The 27,402-nt window shown below is 37.3% G+C and overlaps 1 protein-coding gene across 1 annotated transcript; it reads left to right on the forward strand.

Moving 5' to 3' along the window:
* The first annotated feature begins 9,254 nt into the window (after positions 1–9,254).
* LOC133305081 (disease resistance protein RPV1-like) lies at positions 9,255–27,308 on the forward strand. The gene is made up of 5 exons (XM_061505212.1): positions 9,255–9,739; positions 15,330–16,440; positions 21,316–21,612; positions 21,740–22,849; positions 27,207–27,308. Exons 1-5 carry the CDS (start codon positions 9,276–9,278, stop codon positions 27,306–27,308), a joined length of 3,084 nt encoding a protein of 1,027 aa, XP_061361196.1. The 5' UTR covers positions 9,255–9,275.
* Positions 27,309–27,402: the final 94 nt, after the last annotated feature.

Genomic DNA, 27,402 nt, shown 5'->3' on the forward strand with positions numbered 1-27,402 from the left:
CTTTCTAAAAATTGTGCAGTGATTAACTGTTGTGGTAAGAAACTAGTGATGTTATCTGAGGAGTCTGTTACTAGCTCCTTTCCTTGTATATCAATACGTCAGGCTAGACGGGCCTTAGAGGAGGGAGCATTGGGCTATATATAGTTGGGAAGATTAGTGAGCAGTAGTACTCAGGATAAGATTGCTGATATCCCAATTGTAAATGAATTCATGGATGTATTTTCGGATGAGATTCCAAATCTTCCACCACAGAGAGAAATAGAGTTCTCTATTGAATTGTTGCCTGGTGTGGGGCCTATTTCTATGGCTCCATATCGGATGTCTCCTCTGGAATTGGCTAAATTGAAGAAACAGATTGAGGACTTGTTGGCTAAGCAGTTCATCCGACCTAGTGTGTCCCCATGGGGAGTACCAGTATTATTTGTCAAGAAGAAGGATGGAACCATAAGACTTGTGACTGACTACAGGCAATTAAATAAAGTGACTGTAAAGAACAAGTATCATCTCCCTCGCATAAATGATTTCCTTAATCAGTTGAGGGGTGCTTGTGTCTTCTCAAAAATTGATTTGAGGTCAGGTTACCCTCAGATCCGAGTTAAGTCGGATGATATTCCGAAGACTGCATTCCGGTCTAGATACGGACATTATGAGTACCAGGTAATTCCTTTTGGTCTCACTAATGCTCCGGCAGTGTTTATGGACTATATGAACCGTTTGTTCAAGCCATATCTGGATCAATTTGTGGTTGTGTTCATAGATGATATTTTGATTTATTCTAAGAATAACAAGGAGCACGCGGACCACCTTAGGATTGTTTTGCAAGTGTTGAAGGATAATTAATTGTACGCCAAGTTTTCCAAGTGAATTCTGGTTGTCAAAGGTTCAATTTTTAGGCCATGCCATATCTGCTGATGGAGTGGCAGTGGACCCTAATAAAATAGAGGTCGTGATGGATTGGGAGAGGCCTAAGACTGTTTCTAAAGTCCGAAGATTTCTAGGACTAGCCGGTTATTACCGAAGATTTATTGAGGGGTTTTCTACAATGGTTTTACTGTTGACTCGCTTGACTAGAAAGGAGATCCCATTCGTGTGGACTCAGGAGAACGAAGATTCTTTTCATGCACTAAAAGAAAAGTTGACGACTGCTCCAATATTAACCCTTCCCGATCCTGAGCGCACTTTCGAGGTCTATTGTGATGCCTCGGGGAAAGGTTTAGGATGTGTCCTGATGCAAGATAGGAGAGTTGTTGCATATGCTTCTAGGCAGTTGAAACCGCATGAGGAGAATTACCCTACGCATGATCTAGAGCTAGCAGCCATAGTTGCCTTGAAAATATGGAGACACTATCTATATGGTGTTGATTTCTTAGTGTATAGCGATCACAAAAGTCTGAAGTATCTGTTTGACCAGAAAGAGTTGAACATGAGGCAAAGGAGATAGATGGAGTTCCTGAAGGACTATGAATTTGAACTAAAATACCATCCGGGTAAAGCTAATGTTGTAGCTGATGCCCTGAGCAGGAAATTTGTTGTGATTGCAAATCTGATGATTGAAGAATATCAGTTGATTGAAAACTTCAGAAATCTGAATGTGGTGGACAGTAAAGGCAATGGTAGCTTAGAAGTTGAGAAAGTTGCCATTCAGAATGCATTATTGGAGAGAATCTTAGAGGCTCAACAATTTGATAAGGAAATTATGGCCATGACAGGCCAGAAAGATGTGTCTGTTGATAATCAGGGCCTCAAACGATATCAAGAAAGGATAATTGTGCCCAAGGGTCAGTTAGTGGATGATGTGTTGATTGAAGCACACAAAGGTCAATACTCTATTCATTCAGGAGCTACTAAGATGTATCATTACTTAAAGGAAAATTTCTGGTGGCCGAGTATGAAGAATGACATTGCTAAGTTTTTTGCAAAGTGTTTAATCTCTCAGAAAGTCAAGATTGAACACCAGAGACCTGGTGGTTTGCTTCAACCTCTAGATATTCTGGTATGGAAGTGGGATTGCTTTTCCATGAATTTTGTTGTTGGGTTGCCCAAGACTCAGGCTGGATATGATTCTATATGGGTTATTGTTGATAGGCTTACGAAGTCTGCCTATTTTCTGCCAGTGAATGTGACTTTTACTACAGAGCAGTTGGCTCGACTCTATTTGAAGGAGATTGTGAGACTTCACGGGGTGCCTGAGAGCATTGTGAGCTATCGGGATCCGAAGTTCGCATCTCGCTTCTGGGGAGCACTACAGCAGTCTTTCGGCACTCAGTTGAGACTGAGCACATCCTCAGACTGATGGTCAAACGGAGAGGACTATTCAGACCCTGGAGGATATGCTGAGAGCTTGTGCCCTGGAGCAGGGTAAGATATGAGATAGGTACCTTCCATTGGTAGAGTTCTTGTACAATAATAGTTTCTATTCCAGTTTGGGCATGGCACTTTATGAGGCTTTGTATGGCCGGCGGTGTAGATCACCTACTTGTTGGACTGAGATTGGAGAGAGGAAAATGATTGGGCCAGACTTGGTACAAGACACTTCTAATCAGATCAAAATGATCCGAGATAAATTAAAACAGGCACAGAGTCGCCAGAAAAGCTATTATGATCATAAGCATTGACCTCTTGAGTTTGCAGAGGGTGAACATGTCTTTGTGAAGTTGTCACCTGTAAGAACCTGCACCGTTAATTAAGGAATTTAATTAATAAATTATGAGAAAATAGGAAATGATTCCATAATTGACCCTAATAATTATTATGAGGCTCTAATAATTATAGTAAGTGAGTAAGAATGCTGAAAGTCGCTTTTCGGAAGAAAAGTGCAGATACCGGTTCTGCTAGTCGGTATAAATGCGTACCGAAAAAGTATCCCGAAAAATTATAATAAGTGCATGATAATTACTAGAATAATATGTAGAACTTGGAAAACGAGTTTCAAGTCAATATAATGAGAACTGATGCCGGAAACTGGTACAGGCTATGAAAAGCGCATACCAGAAAGGTGCTCCGAAAATTATAAGAAAAATATGATAATTCTTATAAAATTGAGTAGGTTAAGAATCCAAAGTTTGAGATTAAAATGCTAAGCGTAGCAATTAAAGCTAATACTGTGTGTTAGTGACTTAACCGCCTATAAATAGTGCTTGGCACTAAACCCTAGGCTGATTCTTCAGCCACTCTACGTGTAACTTGGAGGCCAGCTGCTGCCACCACCTTCCCTTAGCCTCCCATGCTTGTTTTGTGGAAAGTCTTCATCTTTTCTTCTTTGTTTCACCATCTAAACACTTGGTTGAGTGTGTGTGAGCTTTGTGAATAGGGTGAGTGCTCCATTCTGAGTTGTGGTTGTTATTAGTGAGGTGTTGAGGGGCTGAGTTGGTGTTCCTTTGGTGAGAGCTCTTGTTCTTAGCTTCTTGAGCTTCAAGAAGCCACCTTTTGGCACAAAGAACCTTGCTTGTGTTGTGATTTTCGTGTGCCTTGAAGTTAGACCTGTAGAGGCAGTGTGGTGAGCTCCAAGAGCCATTGTTGCTCTGTTTTCATCTTTGGTAAGTTGTACCAACCTTGATCTTGTGTTTTGATGAGTAAAAGAGGTGTCTTGGTATGTTTAACGAGTTAAACAAGTAACCAACTGTCATATGAACATAAATGAACCTTAAGAAGCATGTTTAAGCTTCTGGAAGTGTTAAAAATGGAACCTTGGAGGGATATCTTCGCGAAATGCAGAAACTGCATTCTGTCGCGAAATATTCGGATATTTGACGTGGAATATCCGGATATGGATATTCGAATATGGGAATCTGGATATCCGGATATTGATATCCGGATATTGCCAGAGTGATATCCGGATATTGGATATCCGGATATTGCCTGTGAGATATCCAGATATTGCATATCCGGATATGTCCCCGAGGAATATCCGGATATTCTGGGTTTGCGAGGAACAGTAGCGTACTGTTCATCCAGAACTGATCTATGGGTTTGTGGATCCTAGTTTGAGGAAGTTGAACTTCTGTAATTAATTAATGTAAGTCAGAATCATATGATTAAGGGCTTATGACTTGGTGAGAAGCCTTAAGACGTAAAACGTAATGGAAAGGCGTTGTCTTAATATTGTATGCTTGCGGTGCATGTTATTGATATATTGTTGGTCCATAACAGATTGTGAATCTGCTGTGTTTGGACTTTGAGCTGTGGACTCTTGGTTTTGGGTGTTAGCTTGCAAGGTAAGCTTTCGTGTCCTCGTTTTAGCCATGTTGTGGTTCCACCATGTCCCATGGGGGTATGGTTATATGCATGCTGTGTTACATGCTTTTGATATATGAAATGTTGTTGAGCTTTATGTGTTAATGGCTTTTAATATGCATGTGTTGTTCCATCTTGACGGTAAGCCTGAGTATGTGGCGTCATACAAGACGGTGATCCGGGGTGGATGCAAGTAGCATCTTGCACTATTTGTGGGTATTAGACGTATATAAATCCTGCATTTCTCTGGCCAGTAGAATAGAATTGACACACATGACATGATTATCTGCTGCATTGCACTGTTTTTTAGAAATGATGTTGATGAACTGCTTTTAAACTTATATTGCACATGTAAGTGAGCTTGGGGTGGAAGATCCTTGAGAACCCCTTGCCTTACTGAGATTTCTTGTTTAGAGATCTCACCCCACGTTTGGGGAATGCTTATTTCAGGTTCAGGTAGTATGGTGACTGATGTCTCTGGCGGCAGGAGGCCAGAGCTTAGTTGATTATTTTACTGCTTATTTGCTAGCATGACTGCGCTGGATGCTGTTTATGTTTTCTGCATTATTATTATTATGTTGTTGATGTTGAGACTTATGTTGGGCTTGTTGCCTTATTTGGGTGAGCATGGGAGTTGTCCATGCCACTATGTTGTTAGTACTTTTGAGTTGAGTTGTATAAAGTGATCGTTGGTCCGGTCTACGTGTTGTAGTTCCGTGACTAGAGTCATACTTTATGTTGTTTTAATTAATGAGGTATTTCAGTTAGCTGTTTTATTGCAATTGCATACAAGCGATGTTTTATTAATTGGTTAATAAGCAAGTTGGTAATGATAATGACTTCATAATTGAAAAGAAAAAGATATTTCGCATTTTTAATTAAGCGCAGCTTAATACGATAGTATGATAACATTACCGGATATATACAGAGTGTTACATCACCTGTGACAGTTGTGGGGCGTGCTCTTGGAGTAAGGAAGTTGAGTCATGAGTTTATCGGTCCCTATCAAATAATAAAAAGGGTGGGACCGGTTGCTTATCAGCTTGCCTTGCCTCCACAGTTATTCGGTATTCATGATGTATTCCATGTGTCTCAGCTTCAGAGATATATTCGGGATGAATCCCATGTTGTACAGCCTGATGAGGTTCAAATAAAGGAAAATCTTAAGACTCCCATGGGGCCGTGGAAAATTCTGGACAGAGCTGAAAGAAAATTGAGAAATAAGTCAAATCCTATGATCAAAATTCAAAGGGAAGGCAGGACGCCTGAGGAGGCTACTTCGGAGCGTGAGGATGAGATCCTCCGGTTATATCCTGAGTTTGTTTCCAGGTATGATCCTAATTTTGCGGACAAATCCTAAAAAGTGGGGTGAGTATAATAACCCTCACATATAGTGTGGATTTAATTATGAATTAATGATTTTAATCATGATATTGAAGAATAATTATAAGGAAAGTAGAAGAAAAAGAAATAAAGTCATCTTTGGTGAAAAATGAGTTAAAATGAAAAGTTAAGGGGTAAAAATACAGGTAAATAAAGTTACCCGAAAGTAAAAAGTAAAATTATAAATATTACCATAAAATAATTCTGGGCTAGTGTGCAAAGTTTGGTAATGAATGGAGGTGCATAGATAGATAAGATTTTACCCAATTAAACCAACTTCAATACTTAAGTTAGAAAAGTACAGTATCCTCCTTTCTTTTTCTCCTCACGCGTGCGTCTCTTTCTTTCTTCTTCTCTGTGCGTCGTCGACTCGTAGCCATTGAAGGAGAGCTTTAATTCCAACTTCTCTATTTCTTGATGAAATCAAGTGAGGTAAAAAGCAAAGTTGCTTAGAATTGGGAGACAAACACAACCCCTAATCCATAATCTATCAAAAAGCCTTGTATTGAGAGAAAAATGGAAGGAAAAGTGGCGCCCCTTTGTTGATTGAAGGTCCAAGAAGGCGTTTTGATCTCATTTGAGGTTGGGAATCCACTCATTGGGTGATTCTAGGTAAGTCTATGTTAAGAAATCCTAGTTTTTTTTGAGTTTTGAGAAAGATTGATTTAGGTTTTTATTTTTAAGGTTTGACTTGATTGAGCATGTTAGAGCTTGATTGAGGCATAGCTCATGTTGAGAAAAGTGTTTAGATAGGAATTTTAACGGTGAAAATATATTTGAAAAAATTACAGATACCGTATTTATGAATAGTGTCGTATACATGAATAGTACTGTATAGATGAACAGTACCGTATGTATGCATTAATGATGGTGATCGATTAGTGATATGCTAATTGTATTCACATTTTTGGAACTAGGATGTGATTGTGGTTGTGAATCCCTGAACCCAGTTCGGTCCTTGGGGTTAATCCCCCGTTTGTCCCACCAAACTCCGAGGGAGGGTGGTAGTTTGATATGATATGTTGAAAATGATTTGTTATATGTTGCATGTATATGTATGTATGTTTGTGTGCCACACAAGACGATGTTTCCTTGTGTGAGGCATAAGACAGTGTTTCCTTGTGTGAGGCATAAGACAGTGTTTCCTTATGCATAGTATGAGGCGGTGTTTCCTCATATGGTATGTTGTAAGACAGTGTTTCCTTGCGTAATGCATACTTGTTATATTCTCTGGCCAGTAGGATTACATTATTGTACACTGCATTGTCATACATATTCTGATGCATGCATGGATTTTTATACTGAGTTTATACCATAAGTGAGCTTAGGGGCGGAGGAGCCCTCCAAGGGTCCCTAGCTTACTGAGGTAATTATATTATCTCACCCCGCGTTATGGGGATTACCATTTCAGGTACCAGAGCTGATAGTGTTGAGGTATCGCGTAGCAAGAGGCCAGATGAGAGATATTACTTGACATGATTGTCAGGGTCTTGTAGATACTTAGATTTGTACCTAACATACTTTATTTTGTGTTGTACATGCCATGTATATTTTTTTTGAGAGCATAGGAAGTGTCTATGCCATGTCGATAGTCTGTATATGCTGTTATTGATGCATGCTCAGGTCTATGTTACTTATTTAATTGCATCTCTTTTGTTTATTTGATGTAATTATATAAGTAACATCATGGACATTATTTTGAGACAGTATGATTATGAGATAGCCTATGCCATGGATGACTGGGTAATATGGTTTATGGATGGATTATATTAAACTGTCAATTGTGTTGAAATTATCATAGTGGAAATTATCCCTAATAATCCAAAATATAGAGAAAATGTTGTCCGTTTTATTTTGGTCATGCAAGTAAAAAAGGTTTGCAATACATAAGGAAAAAGAAAAAATTTATTTAGTTAGCTTTTGCATTAATTAAGCTGAGCATGCTGCACTTACTATCATATGAATGTTAATTAACCAGCTGCAGACAGGGAGTTACACTTTCATTGGTCGTATCTCCTCCTCTAACCACCGTTTAAGGCGAATGAACAATCAAAACTATCATCTTGACGAGTAGAACAAAGCCCAATAGGTATCTCGTCCTAAAAATGGTTGAAATTTCTAGAATATGGACAAAAAAGTTGCGGTTGCAGTATATTTAAATTCAGATCTCGAAAAATTCTTCTGTCGAATTGCAAAAATGATAATGATTTCCTCTAGATGAAATCTTGGAATACACAACTTACTCTCTTAAATCCTATACATGAAGCTAATACTTCAAGATTGTTTGAGGCTATGAGTTTGAGAGAAAAGAGTTTAGAAGTGTTTGAAGTATTACACAAAGAGACATAAGATTTTTTAAATGCTCAACTAAAACCCTATGTGAATATTCTAGTAGCAATTGAGCTGCAGCCCATATAAACCCAAATAATCTTGCTCTCTCATATTGAGTTTGTACGTGAATATATTATTAAATTATATTATTAATATACTCAAAAGTAAATTAGAAAAATCTAGATAGTCAATACATTATATTTCATAGAAGACTTAGTCAAGACAAAATAAAGCAAAATTGTTGTAAGCAAGATATTAAATTTTAGCAAAGAAATTAAGAAATTAAAGGGCTGTTAAATGTAAGTACTGAGAAGTTCCCTAACATCCAATTGAAATGTTCTTTCGAAGACTGCGTGTTGCCCATGTGAAAGGCCCGTTTTCATGGCAGAAAAGTGCATGTTTATTTATATAGGAGCGTTAACTTCTCACTTGATCACGCATTCCTTTAATTATTTTTTATTTATTAATTTATATAGTTGTGTTTTTTTTTTTTTGGTAAACATATAGTTGTGTTTTAATATAGGGAAAAATGTTTCTTTTAAAGAATAATTATTTTATTTAAACCTGATATTTTTAAAAAAAAATTTAAATTGAAAAAATAATCATTCACTTTCTCCTCATAATTTTTATAGGATAGGATATTGTTACTACCAAATAATGTTACACCAATGTTATTATCATATGTTAATTTCTGCCCATCAACCGTTATCATTTATTATGAATTAATAATTAATTAATAAGTTTGATTTGAGAAAATAATAACCGTTAATTGACGGAAATCAACGTTTAATATATGATATAATATTGATTGTAACGTTATTTAGTAATAACAATACCTGTCCCGATTTGAATGTGTATTTTTTTTTTCTCAGTTTAAAATAATACAATTTTATGTTATTTAAAAGCAAACACCAAACCCTTTAATATCTTTTAATAGAAATAATAAAAGCTTAAGTTGAAAGCTTGCTAATCCAGAAGTAGCTGGTGTTGTCTTATGATATCCCCCTTCTTCCTCTCGTATGGGCTAACCGCTAATTTGAACTTGTTATCAAGTTCTTTATTCAATTTCTTTGATCTTCTCATTTGTTTTCTCTTTGTGTTCTTCTTTCCAGTTACCTTGTGGCTCACTTATTTTGATATTCAAGGGTTTAGAGGTAAAGAAAGATACAGAGTGAACTTGTTCCAATCCAACAAGCATACTCTTCGTCTCTTGGTTTTTTCAAAAATTGAATATGTTGTATTTTTTTGTCCTTGATTTATTTCTTGGTATGTTGTATTTATTTGTCTCTTCTTTATTGCCAAAATTGAAGGGTGTAGCGGCAAGGAAAATGTCAGTCAAAGCTCCCCAAAGAAAATATGATGTTTTTGTTAGCTTCAGGGGCGAGGACATTGGCCATGGCTTTCTCGGCCATTTGATTGATGCTTTTCGTCGAAAGCAAATATTTGCCTTTGTAGATGATAAACTTGAAAGAGGAGATGATATATCATCATCACTTTTTGGAGCAATCGAAACATCATTAATTTCATTGATCATATTCTCAGAAGACTATGCTTCTTCACATTGGTGTCTGGAAGAACTTGAGAAAATAGTTGAGTGCAGAGATAAATATGGACAGACTGTAATACCTATTTTCTACAATGTAGATCCCACAATTGTAAGGCATCAAAAGGAGAGTTATGGAAATGCGCTTGCTAAACATGAAGAAAAGTATAATTTGAAAAGGGTGCAAACATGGAGAGATGCTTTGCACAAATCTGCAAATTTATCTGGAATTAAGTCATCGGATTTTCGGTAAGCTTTTTTATTTTCTCCCAACAAATGTTAAATATTATTTTTCTGTTCATTTGTTATATAGATCTATGCATAGTATCACTAGGTTGTTGCTTAAAAATAAAACTTATATTTAAAAACTGTTTAACCAGATCCAGAATGTACTCTTATTAGTTATTATTTCCACAAATATTTTAGTATTTGTTTAAATGAAAACAAACTCTAAATTTGATTCTACATTACATCCCATCCTATTTCCTAACTTTGGTTAACTTAGCACCATTGAGAATTTCAAGAATGAAAAATAATAATATAAAGATGACCAATTACTAATTAATAATAATATAAAAATGAGTAAATAATTTTTTAGTGCCTCCCCAAGGTACTATTCCTTACCACTATTATATTCTCTATAATGTTTCATCCTTTTTATTTTTTGTTCAACCGTACATATATGTTAAGTTAGAGTATGTTCTATTGAGAGTGATTTAATTTTTAATTTTATTCTCTCTTAAAGAATGTCATATGTCATTCTTAAATTAGACCCAAGTAATACAATTAAATTTACTCCAATTTCTGAATGATATACATATAATTGATTCATATTTTTCAAGATTTATAAAATGTTGTAAATAGTAATTATGTAGTCATTTATTAGTAATTATGTAGTCATTTATTTGTATTTATTTAGTCCGTTACTTGTATATTGGGCCAAGCCCATTAGGTCAAAATTAGGTCAAGAAGTCTATATAAATAGAGACCTTTATGTACAGATTCAAATACAATTCAATAATATTTCAAATACCTTTTTCATTCAAGTTGGTATCAGAGCTCTCGATCCAGAGGGCTCTGCTTCCGCAATTACCTCCGTTAAAACAGAAACCTTCTTTCTTAGCCTCTTTCCGCCATTAGCCGCCACCGAAAAAAATTTTCGGTGGACCTTTTGGACCAAAAGGACCAGTTTTCAAATCATTTTTCTCAGATCTATCAGCTTACGAACGTGTTATAATCGTTTGACGACCGGATCTTCCTAAAACAACACAAGGCCGCTACTGTTCATCGCGTTTTGGACACTTTTCCGCCGACCTTTCAACTCCGACCGGCCACAGAAAGGTTCGAGACCGTCGGACGACCTCGCCTCAGAAATTTCAGCTCCGGCGGCCGCGGCACGCGCTCTCACGTGCCGCCACACTCCCGGCGAGTGAGGACCACTCGCAGACAACTCCACCGGCGCGTGGAGGCGCGTGGGACACTTTTTCCAACTCCGGCCAAAAAGTTTTCTGATCTTCTCCTCATCCTCTTTCTGGATCTGTGCTCCTCTCTTTGATCGGACATCGTTTGGTATTTATTTGTGATTTTTTGGCTTCTTAGAGCTTTTTTTTAACCATTTTCTGTGCAGTATGGCCTCTTCTCAAATGAGTTCTTTTTTAAAATTTTATGATGGTACCTCTTCTAGACCTAAGAGAGATGACCGATGGTGTTCTTATTGTAAAAGAATATGTCATATCAAGGATTTATGCTTTCGCCTTTATGGAAAGCAAACTGTCTTAGAAAAGATGGCAAGGATGTGTGGTCAAGCGCATTTTACTTCTTCTGAAATAACCCCTGCTCCTAATGAGACCCAATCTGCATTTCGTCCAGATGAGTTGGAACGACTCCGAACCATTCTTGATTATCTGAGTAAGCCATCTGATACTAGTGCTTTGGCTATGACTGGTATGAGCTCTAAAACTCATTTTTTCATTTCTTCATGTAATGATTTTCAACATTCTTGGGTTGTTGATTCTGGTGCTACTGATCATATGGCTTGTTGTGCTGACTCCTTTATTTCTTATCATCCTACCATTGGAACTCAAACAATATCCATAGCTGATGGCTCACATACATCAGTTGCGGGTTCTGGTGACATAAACTTACAACAGTCCTTACATCTTAAGGATGTTCTTCATGTTCCTAAACTCTCCACGAATCTTCTTTCTATTCACAAAATTACAAAAGATTTGAATTGTACTGTAACCTTCTTCCCTATCCATTGTGTTTTTCAGGATCTCGCCACGGGGAAGACGATTGGTAGTGCTAAAGAGCAAGGTGGGTTGTACTATCTGGTGTCACAATCTCCCACAAATAAAGTAACAGATCACACCTTCATGTCTCATGGTCAATCAACTGCTGATTCTTTAATTTGGCTGCATCATAAGCGTTTGGGTCATCCTCCATTTAGTTTACTCAAATTTTTATTTCCGTCATTATTTTTGTCTAAGTCTGTTGAGTCTTTTCATTGTGATGTTTGTGAATTTGCTAAGCATCATCGTGTGTCTTTTCCTTCTAGTATTACTAAGAGTGTTGAACCTTTTGATCTTATTCATTCTGATGTTTGGGGTCCTTCTAAGGTCCCTCATTCTTCTGGAAATAAATGGTTTGTTTCTTTTATTGATGATTGCACTCGTGTAACTTGGGTTTACTTAATGCGTGAAAAGTCTGAGGTACCACAACTGTTCTTCCAATTTTATAAAATGATTGAGACTCAATTTTGTAAAAAAATCAAAAGACTAAGGACAGATAATGGTACTGAATATGTCAATCACTCTTTTTCTCAATTTATACAAAATCAAGGTATGATTCATGAACTTACTTGTGTAGACACCCCTCAACAAAATGGGGTTGCTGAAAGGAAAAATCGTCACCTTCTTGAAGTTGCTCGTGCCTTACTGTTTCAAACACATGTACCCAAATGCTATTGGGGAGATGCCATTCTTACTGCAGCGTTCTTGATCAATCGTCTACCCACTCGGGTTCTCGATGATGTAAGTCCTATTCACTCCATGACTTCTTTTTTTCCTTCTGTTCCAACTTTGCAAAGTCTTCCTCCTCGAGTGTTTGGGTGTGTTGTCTTTGTTCATATTCGTAAACAGCATCGCAGTAAGTTGGATCCTAGGGCTCTTAAATGTGTCTTCCTTGGATATGCTCCTGATAAGAAGGGCTATAAGTGTTATCACCCTGGAAGTCGGAAATTTTTTGTTTCTATGGATGTTACATTTCAGGAATCTGAGTCATTTTTCCAAGGTCCTCATCTTCAGGGGGAGAATAATTCACCAGAAGACTCATCACCTTCCTTCTTTGAAACTTCGGTGTCTACTCCTTCACCTGTGTCAGTGTATCCTCCTCTTGTGTCTGTTCCTCCTGTGTCTGATCCTCTTGTGAGTAATCCTCCTGTGACTGATTCTTCTGTGATTGATACATCAAGTACACCAGAGATACGGAAGGTTATGACACCTGAAAGAAGGAAACAACCCACATTGTCTCAGCAACCTCAATCGTCTGAACCACTGGTAAGTCCTGAATCTCATATTTCTGATCATGATGTTAATACTTCTGATGACTTACCTATTACTACTGATTCTGATGATTTACCCATTGCTCTTAGAAAAGGAAAAAGAGCTTGTCCCAAGAAATCTTGTCCCTCCTGTCCCTCTTGTACTCAATACCCTATCTCCCATTTTGTTTCCTCTGCTAATCTGTCTGTGCAGCACAAAAGCTTTGTTTCAGCACTAGACTCTATTGCAATCCCAAAATCAGTACATGAAGCCTTGAAAGATGGGAATTGGGCTCAAGCCATGCAAGAGGAGATGAATGCATTGGAGAAAAATAAAACATGGGAGGTTATTGATAGACCTACTGGAAAGAAAGCAGTAGGGTGCAGATGGGTTTATGCCCTGAAATATAATTCCGATGGAACTCTTGAGAGATACAAAGCTCGATTAGTTGCCAAAGGTTACTCTCAAACCTATGGCATTGGTTATGAAGAAACATTTGCTCCAGTTGCAAAGATGAATACGGTGAGAGTTTTGTTATCCCTTGTTGCCCATTACAATTGGGATATAAACCAATTTGATGTGAAGAATGCTTTCCTCAATGGTGAGTTAAAAGAAGAAGTCTACATGGAAATTCCGCCTGGTTTTGATTCTGTGAAGGGAGAAAATAAAGTTTGTAAATTAAAAAAGGCCTTGTATGGATTGAAGCAGTCACCTCGTGCCTGGTTTGGAAAGTTTACTAAGGTTATGATGACCTTAGGATATAAACAAAGTCAAGGAGATCACACTCTTTTTTTCAAGCACTCCCAAAATGGGAAGCTTACTGTGCTCCTTGTATATGTTGATGATATTATTATCACAGGTGATGATTTTGTGGAGAGACAGATTCTGCAAACACGGCTTGCCTATGAGTTTGAAGTCAAAGACCTTGGGAAACTGAGATATTTCCTAGGGATAAAAGTAGCTCATTCGAGCAAAGGAATCTTTATCAGCCAGAGGAAATATGTTCTTGATCTTCTCAAAGAAGCAGGAAAGCTCGGGTATAAACCCTCTAATACTCCTATTGAGCAGAATCACAAGATGAGCTATGAAGATGAGAGTCCTCCAGTTGATAAAGGACAATATCAACGGCTAGTTGGGAAATTGATATATTTGGCCCATACTAGACCAGACTTAGCTTATGCTGTTAGTGTTGTCAGTCAGTTTATGCACGATCCAAAGGAGAAACATATGCAGGCAGTAGAGAGAATTCTTCAGTATCTGAAAGGAACTCCTGGTAAAGGGTTGTTATTCCGACGTGATGGCAATCTATCTTTAGAAGTCTACACAGATGCTGATTATGCTGGATCCGTGACTGACCGTCGTTCTACCACTGGTTATTGCATGTTTCTTTGTGGTAACTTGGTGACATGGAGAAGTAAGAAACAAGATGTGGTCGCCAGATCAAGTGCAGAAGCTGAATTTCGAGCTATGGCTCACGGAATTTGTGAGTTACTGTGGCTGAAAATTGTACTTGATGATCTAAAAATAAAATGTGAGGGACCTATGAAGCTGCTATGTGATAATAAGTCCGCTATTTGTATAGCTCATAATCCAGTTCAACATGATCGGACTAAACATATTGAGGTCGACCGCCATTTCATCAAAGAGAAACTTGATAGCGGGTTGATTAACACTCCATACATTCCCACTGGGCGTCAATTAGCTGATCTATTGACAAAGGGGCTTCCTTCAGATAGATTTCAAAAACTTGCTAGCAAGCTGGGAATGATAAATATCTATTCCTCAGCTTGAGGGGGAGTGTTGTAAATAGTAATTATGTAGTCATTTATTAGTAATTATGTAGTCATTTATTAGTAATTATGTAGTCATTTATTTGTATTTATTTAGTCCGTTACTTGTATATTGGGCCAAGCCCATTAGGTCAAAATTAGGTCAAGAAGTCTTTATAAATAGAGACCCCTATGTACAGATTCAAATACAATTCAATAATATTTCAAATACCATTTTCTTTCAAGTTAAAAACATATGTCATTTTTAAATTAGACCAGGTAATACAATTAAATTTATTCCAATTTCTGAATGATACACATAATTGATCATAATTTTCAAAATTTATAAAAACATCCTACAAGGTCCTTATTTTTGTTACTTGACCCTGTTCGCGGTGATTCCCACCAAGGATGAAGGGAAAAAGATCATGGTGGAACAACCCCACCTTTCAAACTTCAAACCAAGTGAGGTTATAGAAATTTCATTGAATTTCTTACATTTGCTCTCTCTCTCTCTCTGTTTTATAGGGATGATGTCCAGCTGCGCGATGAAATCATCAAAACCGTCAATCATCAATTAATGATGAGGTTAAATAAGCAGCCAATTCAGTCAAAAGGACTTGTTGGAATTGGCAAAGGAACTGCACATTTAGAACCTTTGTTACGTCAAGATTCAAAAGACGTGCGTGTTATTGGAATTTGGGGTATGGGTGGTATTGGTAAGACAACCATTGCACAAGAAGTTTTTAACAAACTAAGTTCTGAATATGAAGGTTGTTGTTTTTTGGCAAATGTAAGAGAAGAATCAACAAGAGGTAGAATCAGTTCCTTAAAAGAGAAACTTTTTTCTACACTATTAGCGGAAGATGTGAAATTTAACACACAAAATGAATTGCCCGGTTATGTGATGATGAGGCTTGGTCGTATGAAAGTTCTCATTGTTCTAGATGATGTCAATGATCCAGATCAACTAGAAACTTTAGTTGGATATCATGATAGCTTTGGATTAGGTAGTAGAATCATTGTAACAAGTAGAGATAAGCAAGTGTTTGTTAAAGAAGTTGATGATATATATGAGGTAGGGGCATTGGACTTTGATGAAGCACTTCAGCTTTTTACTTTGAATGCCTTCAAACAAAATCATCTTGAAATGGAGTACTATGAGCTATCAAAGAAGGTGGTCAATTATGCCAAAGGCATTCCATTAGTTCTTAAAGTTTTGGGTCATCTTCTTTGTGGAAAAGGTAAGGAAGTATGGGAAAGTGAGCTAGACAAACTTGAAAAGATGCCAAATAAGAAAGTTTATGCTGTGATGAAACTGAGTTATGATGATCTAGATCGCAAAGAGCGAAAGATGTTTTTAGATCTTGCATGTTTCTTTAGTGTATTGAATTTGAAAGTGGGCTACATAAAACTTTTATTGAAAGATCATGAAAGTGATAATTCAGTGGCTGTTGGTTTAGAAAGATTGAAAGACAAAGCTCTTATAATTATTTCTGAAGATAATGTCATCTCTGTGCATGATATTATACAAGAAATGGCTTGGGAGATTGTTTGCCAGGAATCTAGTGAAGACCTTGGAAGCCGCAGTCATTTGGGGGATGCTAATGACATTTATGAACTATTAAAATATGACAAGGTAAAAGTATAAGTTAAATATAAAATATTTTTGTATTCTGATATATTTTAGAATTGTGAAATAATATGATACAAAGAGGTCTCTATTTATAGAGACCAAAAACCCAAATTCTTGACCTAATGGGCTTGGCCCAATACAACAAATACTAATAATAATAAAAGACCTAATATTTACAACACTCCCCCTCAAGCTGAGGAATAGATATTTATCATTCCCAGCTTGCTAGTAAGTTCTTGAAATCTATCTGGAGGAAGTCCCTTTGTCAATAGATCAGCTAATTGACGCTCAGTGGGAATGTATGGAGTGGTAATCAACCCGCTATCAAGTTTCTCTTTGATGAAATGGCGGTCGACCTCAATATGTTTAGTCCGATCATGTTGAACTGGATTATGAGCTATACAAATAGCGGACTTATTATCACATAGCAGCTTCATAGGTCCCTCACATTTTATTTTGAGATCATCAAGTACAATTTTCAGCCACAGTAACTCACAAATGCCTTGAGCCATAGCTCGAAATTCAGCTTCTGCACTTGATCTGGCAACCACATCTTGTTTCTTACTTCTCCATGTCACCAAGTTACCGCAAAGAAACATGCAATAACCAGTGGTAGAACGACGGTCAGTCACGGATCCAGCATAATTAGCATCAGTGTAGGCTTCTAAAGAGAGATTATCATCACGTCGGAATAACAATCCTTTACCATGAGTAGCTTTAAGATACTGAAGAATTCTCTCTACTGCCTGCATGTGTTTCTCCTTTGGATCGTGCATAAACTGACTGACAACACTAACAGCATAAGCTAGGTCTGGCCTAGTATGGGCCAGATATATCAATTTTCCAACTAGCCGTTGATATTGTCCTTTATCAACTGGAGGACTCTCCTCTTCAAAGCCTATCTTGTGATTCTGCTCAATAGGAGTATTAGAGGGTTTACACCCGAGCTTCCCTGCTTCTTTGAGAAGATCCAAAACATATTTCCTCTGACTGATAAAAATTCCTTTGCTTGAATGAGCTACTTCTATCCCTAGGAAATATCTTAGTTTCCCAAGGTCTTTGACTTCGAACTCAGAGGCAAGTCGTGTCTGCAGAATCTGTCTCTCCACAAAATCATCACCTGTGATAATAATATCATCAACATATACAAGGAGCACAGTAAGCTTCCCATTTTGGGAGTGCTTGAAGAAAAGAGTGTGATCTCCTTGACTCTGTCTATATCCTAAGGTCATCATAACCTTAGTAAACCTTCCAAACCAAGCACGAGGTGACTGTTTCAATCCATACAAGGCCTTTTTTAATCGACAAACTTTATTTTCCCCCTTCACAGAATCAAAACCAGGCGGGATTTCCATGTAGACTTCTTCTTCTAACTCACCATTGAGGAAAGCATTTTTCACATCAAATTGATTTATATCCCAATTGTAATGGGCAGCAAGGGACAACAAGATTCTCACTGTATTCATCTTTGCAACTGGAGCAAAGGTTTCTTCATAATCAATACTATAGGTTTGAGTGTAACCTTTGGCGACTAATCGAGCCTTGTATCTCTCAAGAGTGCCATCAGAATTATATTTCAGGGCATAAACCCATCTGCACCCTACTGCTTTCTTTCCGTTGGGTCTATCAATAACCTCCCATGTTTTATTTTTCTCTAACGCATTCTTCTCCTCTTGCATAGCTTGAGCCCAATTCCCATCTTTCAAAGCTTCATGTACTGATTTTGGGATTGAAGTAGAATCTAGTGCTGAAACAAAGCTTTTGTGCTGCACAGAAAGATTAGCAGAGGAAACAAAATGGGAGATAGGGTATTGAGTACAAGAGGGACAGGAAGAACAAGTTTTCTTGGAACAAGATCTTTTTCCTTTTCTTAAAGCAATGGGTAAATCATCTGAAGCAGTAGTAATGGGTAAGTCATCAGAAACAGTAGTAATGGGTAAGTCATCAGACGTATTAACATCATGAACAGAAATATGAGTTTCAGGACTTACCAGTGGTTCAGACGATTGAGGTTGCTGTTGAGGCAATGTGGGTTGTTTCCTTCTTTGATATACCAATTCAGGTGTCACAATCTTCCGTATCTCTGGTGTATTTGATGTATCAGTCATAGGAGGATCAGTCACAGGAGGATCAGACATAGACACATTAGGAACAGGAACAAGAGGAAGAGACACTGACACAGGTGAAGAAGTAGACACTGAAGATTCAAAGAAGGAAGGTGATGAGTCTTCTGGTGAATTATTCTCCCCCTGAAGATGAGGACCTTGGAAAAAGGACTCAGATTCCTGAAATGTAACATCCATAGAAACAAAAAAATTTCGACTTCCAGGGTGATAGCACTTGTAGCCCTTCTTATCAGGAGCATAACCAAGGAAGACACATTTAAGAGCCCTAGGATCCAACTTACTGCGATGCTGTTTATGAATATGAACAAAGACAACACACCCAAACACTCGAGGAGGAAGACTTTGCAAAGTTGGAACAGAAGGAAAAAAAGAAGTCATGGAGTGAATAGGACTTACACGATCGAGAACCCGAGTGGGTAGATGATTGATCAAGAACGCTGCAGTAAGAATGGCATCTCCCCAATAGCATTTGGGTACATGTGTTTGAAACAGTAAGGCACGAGCAACTTCAAGAAGGTGACGATTTTTCCTTTCAGCAACCCCATTTTGTTGAGGGGTGTCTACACAAGTAAGTTCATGAATCATACCTTGATTTTGTATAAATTGGGAAAAAGAGTGATTGACATATTCAGTACCATTATCTGTCCTTAGTCTTTTGATATTTTTACAAAATTGAGTCTCAATCATTTTATAAAATTGAAAGAACAGTTGTGGTACCTCAGACTTTTCACGCATTAAATAAACCCAAGTGACACGAGTGTAATCATCAATAAAAGAAACAAACCATTTATTTCCAGAAGAATGAGGGACCTTAGAAGGACCCCAAACATCAGAATGAATAAGATCAAAAGGTTCAACACTCTTAGTAATACTAGAAGGAAAAGACACACGATGATGCTTAGCAAATTCACAAACATCACAATGAAAAGACTCAACAGACTTAGACAAAAACAATGACGGGAATAAAGATTTGAGTAAACTAAATGGAGGATGACCTAAACGCTTATGATGCAGCCAAATTAAAGAATCAGCAGTTGATTGACCATGAGACATGAATGTGTGATCTATTACTTTATTTGTGGGAGATTGTGACACCAGATAGTACAGCCCACCTTGCTCTTTAGCACTACCAATCGTCTTCCCTGTGGCGAGATCTTGAAAAACACAATGGGTAGGGAAGAAGGTTACAGTACAATTCAAATCTTTTGTAATTTTGTGAATAGAAAGAAGATTCGTGGAGAGTTTAGGAACATGAAGAACATCCTTAAGATGTAAGGACTGCTGTAAGTTTATGTCACCAGAACCCGCAACTGATGTATGTGAGCCATCAGCTATGGATATTGTATGAGTTCCAATGGTAGGATGATAAGAAATAAAGGAGTCAGCACAACAAGCCATATGATCAGTAGCACCAGAATCAACAACCCAAGAATGTTTAAAATCATTACATGAAGAAATGAAAGAATGAATTTTGGAGCTCATACCAGTCATAGCCAAAGCACTAGTATCAGATGGCTTACTCAGATAATCAAGAATGGTTCGGAGTCGTTCCAACTCATCTGGACGAAATGCAGATTGGGTCTCATTAGGTGCAGGGGTTATTTCAGAAGAAGTAAAATGCGCTTGACCACACATCCTTGCCATCTTTTCTAAGACAGTTTGCTTTCCAAAAGGCGAAAGCATAAATCCTTGATATGACCTGTTCTTTTACAATAAGAACACCATCGATCATTTCTCTTAGGTCTAGAAGAGGTACCATCATAAAATTTTGAAAAAGAACTCCTTTGAGAAGAGGCCATACTGCACAGCAAATGGTCAAAGAAAAGCTCCAAGAAGCCACATAATCACAAAATACTAAACAACGTCAGATCTGACCGGAACAGTAACACAGCTGCCGAAACAGTAACACAGTGACCGGAACAAATACCGGAACAAATACCAAACAACGTCAGATCTGGTCGGAGGCAAGAAATTGGTGAAAGAACAAACTCCAAGAAGCCAAGAAATTCTGAAAAAATACCAAACGATGTCCGATCAAAGTAGAGAGCACAGATCCAGAACCAGCTTGGAGAGACGATCAGAACCGTGGTGGTCCGCGGCCGAGAACCACCGTCACGCGCTGTCACGCGCCGGTGAAGCTGTCGGCGCGTGGGATTCACACGCAGAGTCAAGGGCGGCGCGTGGAGGCGCGTCTGACCTCCGATGGTGCTGGGTTTTTCAGGCGAAGGTCGTCCGGCGAGCGCGATGGTTTCTGTGGCTGTTCGGAGTGAAGAATCCACCGGAAAAAGGTTACAATCGCGATGAACAGGTTCTGTACGGTGGTTCTGTACGTTGATTCTGTGAACGTTTGTTTCTGGTTGTGTAATAGACAAGAAAAAGAAAGAGGAACAGTGAAGCAATGGTCTTCTCGGTCCAAGAGGTCCCCGGAAAAAAATTTCCGGTGGCGGCTGATGGCAGCGAGAGACGTGAAAAAAATAGAAAGGTTTCGTAGGCGCGGAAGCAGAGCCCTCTGGATCGAGAGCTCTGATACCAACTTGAAAAAGGGTATTCTGATATATTTTAGAATTGTGAAATAATATGATACAAAGAGGTCTCTATTTATAGAGACCAAAAACCCTAATTCTTGACCTAATGGGCTTGGCCCAATACAACAAATACTAATAATAATAAAAGACCTAATATTTACAACAGAATCTTTTGTTGGAAATGTGGCTTTTAACTGTGTTTAAAATTTTGTTATACTTTATGGCAGGGGAGTATGGCTATTAGAAGTATAAGGGCGTCGTTCTCAGGAGGCAGAAAGCTCATGTTGAGCCCTCACGTATTCACTAAGATGAGCAAACTACAATTTCTGCATTTTTTTGTCAGATATGAACAAGATTTCTTGGATGCTCTTCATCAAGGGCTTCAGTCTTTGCCAACTGAACTAAGATATCTTCGTTGGACGAGATATCCTCTGAAATCCTTGCCAATGAAATTTTCTGCAGAAAAACTTGTTATGTTGGACTTATCAAGCAGTAGACTGGAAAAACTTTGGGATGGAGTACAGGTAAATAAATGTGTTGAATTGTTATAATTTTCTCTAAATTGGGATGGAGTACAAGTAAATAAATGTGTTCTGCTGTTATAATTTTCTCTAAATTCAAGGAATACTAAACTGACAACTAAATTAACAGAATCTGGTGAATTTGAAAGAAGTTATACTCAGGCGTTCCTATTTTCTGAAGGAGCTGCCAGACTTTTCAAAAGCCACAAGTCTTGAAGTACTGGATATCGCTTCTTGTGAAATGTTGATTAGCGTGCATATTTTCTCTCTAGACAAACTTGAGAAAATGGATGCAAGTGGCTGCACTTCCCTTATCAGACTTACAAGCGATACCCATGCAAGCTCTCTCAACTATCTCAACCTTGGAAACTGCAAAAGTTTAAGGGAATTCTCAGTGACATCAGAGAATATCATAAAACTAAATTTAGAATTCACCCGTTTGGATGCATTGCCCTCATCTTTTGGACATCAAAGCAGGCTTGAAATCCTAGACCTTGCATGCTGTGACGTTGAGAGCTTGCCTTCATCCATAAAAAATCTTACAAGACTGCAACATCTATGCATACATGATTGTTTGAAGCTTCGGACTCTACCTGAGCTTCCCCCCTCCCTTGAAACTCTATTTGTCAAAGAGTGCACGTCACTAGAGACTGTATTGTTCCCTTCAACAATCACTGAACAATTCAATGAAATTAGGAGAAGGGTTCATTTCGGGAATTGCTCCAACTTAGTTGAACATTCTCTCATGGCTATTGAGTTGAATGCGCAAATTAACGTGATGAATTTGGCACACCAACATATATCCATGTCAGACCACAATTTTGTTGAAAATTACGGTGAAGATGCAACGTACATGTACATGTATCCAGGAAGTAGAGTTCCAGAGTGGTTGGAGTATAAGACGACAATTGATTATGTAAATATTGATCTCTCTTCTGCTCCACCCTCCCCTCAATTAGACTTCATTTTCTGCTTCATCATCGGAGAGAAACAATCAATTGAGTCATTGAAATTTATACTCATTGTCAATGATGGTGAGGATGAAGGTAACTTGGGCAGAGTCGATATGAACATGTCTAAGCAATCCGGCTTCACTGACTCTGATTGTGTGTGTGTGATGTACGACCAGTGTTGTTCCTACTACCTAAATATCATTGCCAAAAGACTGACCAGGTTAAAGATCAAGGTTACAGCAAGATCAGAAACAAAATATAACCGGATTGCGTTAAAAGGGTATGGGGTAAGCCCAATAAGCACACTGGCACATCACAATTTCATTCATCAAATGGAATTTGCGTGATTGTACTCTAAATACCTATATGTCTTATAACAAATGGAATTTGGTTGTGCTTAGTATCATCCGATGAACTTCCTTCTTCTGGTTTAAGGTGAAGTTTTTAATTTAGAAGAAAGTTTATTATTTGATATAATTGAAACCCAGTTGGTTATAATATTCAAGTTGTCAACATAGCTCTTTGAATTCATAACATGGACATGTCAAGTGTTTAAACAAACAGATATAAGCTACGTTTACTCAAAAGATACTAGTACATAAGTATGCTCAAAACAGTCAAAACTACCATGAAGGATACTATGCAGGCACGGATTCCAAGTTTTTGTTTTTTCAATGTGGATTTGTTTTTCTTCTTAACTACCGTATGTTCTGCATTTTTGTAGGCGGTGTTCTTAGTGAAAGGACTATTGCTATGCTTTTAGATAGACACCGGCAATATCTGCACCAGAAAAGCAGAGTATTTGATAGATGTTTGGTACATAGTATAAGATAAGGCCTCAAAGTATAAGACTTCCTAGTATAAGGTCTGATTAAATTTTAATACTATCCAGCGTTTGGTATAGTATTGTATAATGTAATGTCCCACATCGGTTGGAGAGGGGAACGAAGCATGCCTTATAAGGGTGTGGATACCTCTTCTAGTGTGAGGCCTTTTGTGGGGTGTCTCAAGAAACAAAACCGTGAGCTCGACGGTGCTTGTGCGCGGGGCAAAGCGGACAATATCATGCTACAGGGTTTGGGGCTGTTACATTTGGTATCAGAGCCTGGCCCTGGACCGGTGTGTACAGCGGGGACGCTGTATTCCCAGTGGGGGAGGATGTAATGTCCCACATCGGTTGGAGAGGGGAACGAAGCATGCCTTATAAGGGTGTGGATACCTCTTCTACTGTGAGGCCTTTTGTGGGGTGTCCCAAGAAACAAAACCGTGAGCCCGAGGGCAAAGCGGACAATATCATGCTACAGGGTTTGGGGCTGTTACATTTGGTATCAGAGCCTGGCCCTGGACCGGTGTGTACAGCGGGGACGCTGTATTCCCAGTGGGGGAGGATGTAATGTCCCACATCGGTTGGAGAGGGGAACGAAGCATGCCTTATAAGGGTGTGGATACCTCTTCTACTGTGAGGCCTTTTGTGGGGTGTCCCAAGAAACAAAACCGTGAGCTCGAGGGCAAAGCGGACAATATCATGCTACAGGGTTTGGGGCTGTTACATTTGGTATCAGAGCCTGGCCCTGGACCGGTGTGTACAGCGGGGACGTTGTATTCCCAGTGGGGGAGGATGTAATGTCCCACATCGGTTGGAGAGGGGAACGAAGCATGCCTTATAAGGGTGTGGATACCTCTTCTAGTGTGAGGCCTTTTGTGGGGTGTCCCAAGAAACAAAACCGTGAGCTCGACGGTGCTTGTGCGCGGGGCAAAGCGGACAATATCATGCTACAGGGTTTGGGGCTGTTACATATAAGATAATATCTTTCAATATTTGGTAATGCACTATATAATACTAAATAGGATAAAAATAAATATTTTACAGAAAAATGTCCTTGAATAAAGAATTTATATAATTTTCCAAATATGTCATATGATATTAATTTTTTTTAAAATATATTGATCAGTGTGTACAAAAAATATATTAGTTTTATTAAAAATAAATATTTTCAATATTTTAAAAGTTAATATATGAATATTTTTATTTTTATTTTAATATATTAATAATGAAATAATATATTAATTCTTGAGAATTGTACTTGTAAGCAATATTAATATACTAACCCATCATCAGGCCTAAATCTATCTCGTTAAGCCTGATTAAGTTATACATCATTTTGATGTATTAAGAGATTCTGCTGTATAAGCTTATACCATACGATAGTTATACCAAATAATTAATTAAAAATGTCATAACGTATAGTATAAACTTATTCTATCAAACTTTATACGTCACACCAAATATCCCTTATATCTGTCCCCTTGTTATTAAATTTGCAAGCAAGTTTGGTTGTTAGTATCTTTGCTAGCTGATGCTCTCGCACTTGCATTCTATTTACATGCATGTAGAAGTTGTACAAGACCAATTGATCAAAGCACATCTCCAATGGAGTTTAGCCCATCCAGTTGCCAAGTGTTGTGTGAACTCAAGTGAATAAAATTCTGTGATCTATCAAATGTATTAGCGGTATTCCACACCATGAATTTGAGTATGTAGGAAGCTCCCATTTTCTCCAATAACATACATTGCACTTTTAGTAGAATACATGTTATAGTAGAAAAGTAAAATTTTTAAAATACCTTTTACTTTTTATTCTAAATTTCAAAACGATATCGTCTTTGAATTGCAGAAGATAACTTTAAAAGAAACATTTTTCTTTTATTTTTAACAAAAAAATTGAAAATACCCTTTTAAAATCAAAGGAGGACAAGATAAAATCGAGAAAATCGTTACAAGGTCAAACTATAATTGATTGTAGGAAAAAAAAAAGTGTTATTTTAAAGGACACAAATTTAAGTCATTTTAAGAAAGAGATAGACACAAAGAGGTGAGTCTCACACCTTTATTTTTTTTGTTTTTATTTTTTAGTGGGACCCACTCCTCTTTGTGTTTATCTCTCTCTTAAATTGATATAAGCTTGTATAGTTTAAAAAACACATACTTTTTCCTTAATTGTATTAAAAAGAAGTTAAAAAAGTACGAATATTAATATAAATTGTTTCCTAAAGTCAAAAAAAAAAAAAAATCTCCACACTGTATTAGAAAGAAAGTTCCAAAACTAATTAATTCGGGAATTTAAAAAAATATGTAAAAAAAGAATGCATTTTTAATGGTGAAATAACTCATCTTAAGAAAAAAGAGATGATAACAAGAAATAAAATGACTTTCAAGTTTAGATTGTTACATATCTATATATATATATATGTATATATATATATATATATATATACATATATATATATATATATATATAGGTAGGATCATTTAACACCGATGTCAAATTTTAAATTTAATTTGACACCTCATCTGAGAACTGTTAGATAAAAAAAGATCATTGGTGTCACATGCTTACAAATTAGAGTCGTTGATTTTTTTTATCTAATATTAGCTCTCAGATGAGGTGTCAAATTTCAAATTTGACACTGGTATAAAAGGATCATGTCTCATTATATATATATATATATATATATATATATATATATATATATATATATATATATATATATATATGAAGATCATGTCATCTCTGTGCATGATATTATACAAGAAATTGCTAGTGAAGACCCTGGAAGCCGCAGTCATTTGCGGGATCCAAATGACATTTATAAAGTATTAAAATATGAAAAGGTAAAAGCATGAATTACATATATATATATATATATATATATATATATATATATATATATAAAAAAGGGTGGATTGATAAACTTAGACTTTTATATATCGATGAATTAATATATTAAAAAAATTAACAAAAATCAATCAAATCCAAACTGTAAATTGGATTGAATTAAATTATATTTAAATTTTGAATCAAAACAATAAGATATTATCATAAGAAAACTGAAATGGTTTATAAACTGAATCGGCTTTGTTCTTCCCACAAAAAATTATTCAATCCCATTCGTAAATATGACCTTACTAAAATAAACAATTGGTCAAACACAAAATAAAAATAATAGATCTAAAGGGAACTAATAAAATCTCGCAAAGAAGTGGAGAAATTAAAGGCCAGTTAAATGGAGAAGTTCCTTAATTAACTACGACGACCTTAACTATTAGAAGCCTGATTTAAGTTGGTCATACCCGTGAGAAGTGTTGGGAAATCCATGAGAAACCTGCCAATTAAAAGCCAAAAAGGCAGAATAAAGGTCGTGCATATCAGGTCTCTACTGATGATTAGGTTGATGAAACTCATGCATCCTCTAACTCGATTGTGTGTTTCTCAGTAGGACTCAGCTTGAACAACTTCATAGGCTTATGACTCAACCTCATAAGGCCACTAGTAATGTGGCCTAGAAAGGTACAACTTTCCATGTTGATAGTCAAAGGCTTTCACATATAGACCTAGCTATTGGGATGAATTTGAGATGGGCTAGGTGAAGATGGTTTAGCAGGTCTATCTGGAACTCAGTAAATGAAAAATGAAGACTAACATTTGTAATTAAATCACAATAGAAGAAGAAGAAGTGAGGCTCTTCCGGGTTCCTCTTTGAGCATACAGGAGGAAACACATCATAGCCGACCGGGTTACCGACGGGAAGCCCGACTCCATCTTCGGGACTCATGTCTGACATAATTTTTAAGACTTATCCCAGGGATATCGAGCTACTAGCTTGTCACAAGCAGGTTCACCCCCCGATTCAACAGAGGTTGTTTCAGTTTCTACCTCTGTAAAAAATGACGCCATGAAAACCTAGAACAAGGAAAGCTAAGATTAAAAAAATGACACAAATACCTGAATCAAAAGAACTACTACTGAATGAGTTTGATATCTCGTCCAAGATTGTAATA

The sequence above is a fragment of the Gastrolobium bilobum genome, unplaced genomic scaffold (genome assembly GCF_033153095.1).
Source record: "Gastrolobium bilobum isolate Gb01-03AN ecotype WA unplaced genomic scaffold, APGP_CSIRO_Gbil_v1 utg34677, whole genome shotgun sequence".
NCBI classification, from domain to species: domain Eukaryota; kingdom Viridiplantae; phylum Streptophyta; class Magnoliopsida; order Fabales; family Fabaceae; genus Gastrolobium; species Gastrolobium bilobum.

Bases quoted from the DNA above. Each gene is read 5' to 3' on its own strand.
- LOC133305081 (XM_061505212.1), top strand. From the start codon at position 9,276: ATGTCAGTCAAAGCTCCCCAAAGAAAATATGATGTTTTTGTTAGCTTC. The intron at 21,613-21,739 runs GTAAATAAATGT...CTAAATTAACAG, and splicing joins AACTTTGGGATGGAGTACAG to AATCTGGTGAATTTGAAAGA. The intron at 22,850-27,206 runs GTAAGCCCAATA...GACTTATCCCAG, and splicing joins TTGCGTTAAAAGGGTATGGG to GGATATCGAGCTACTAGCTT.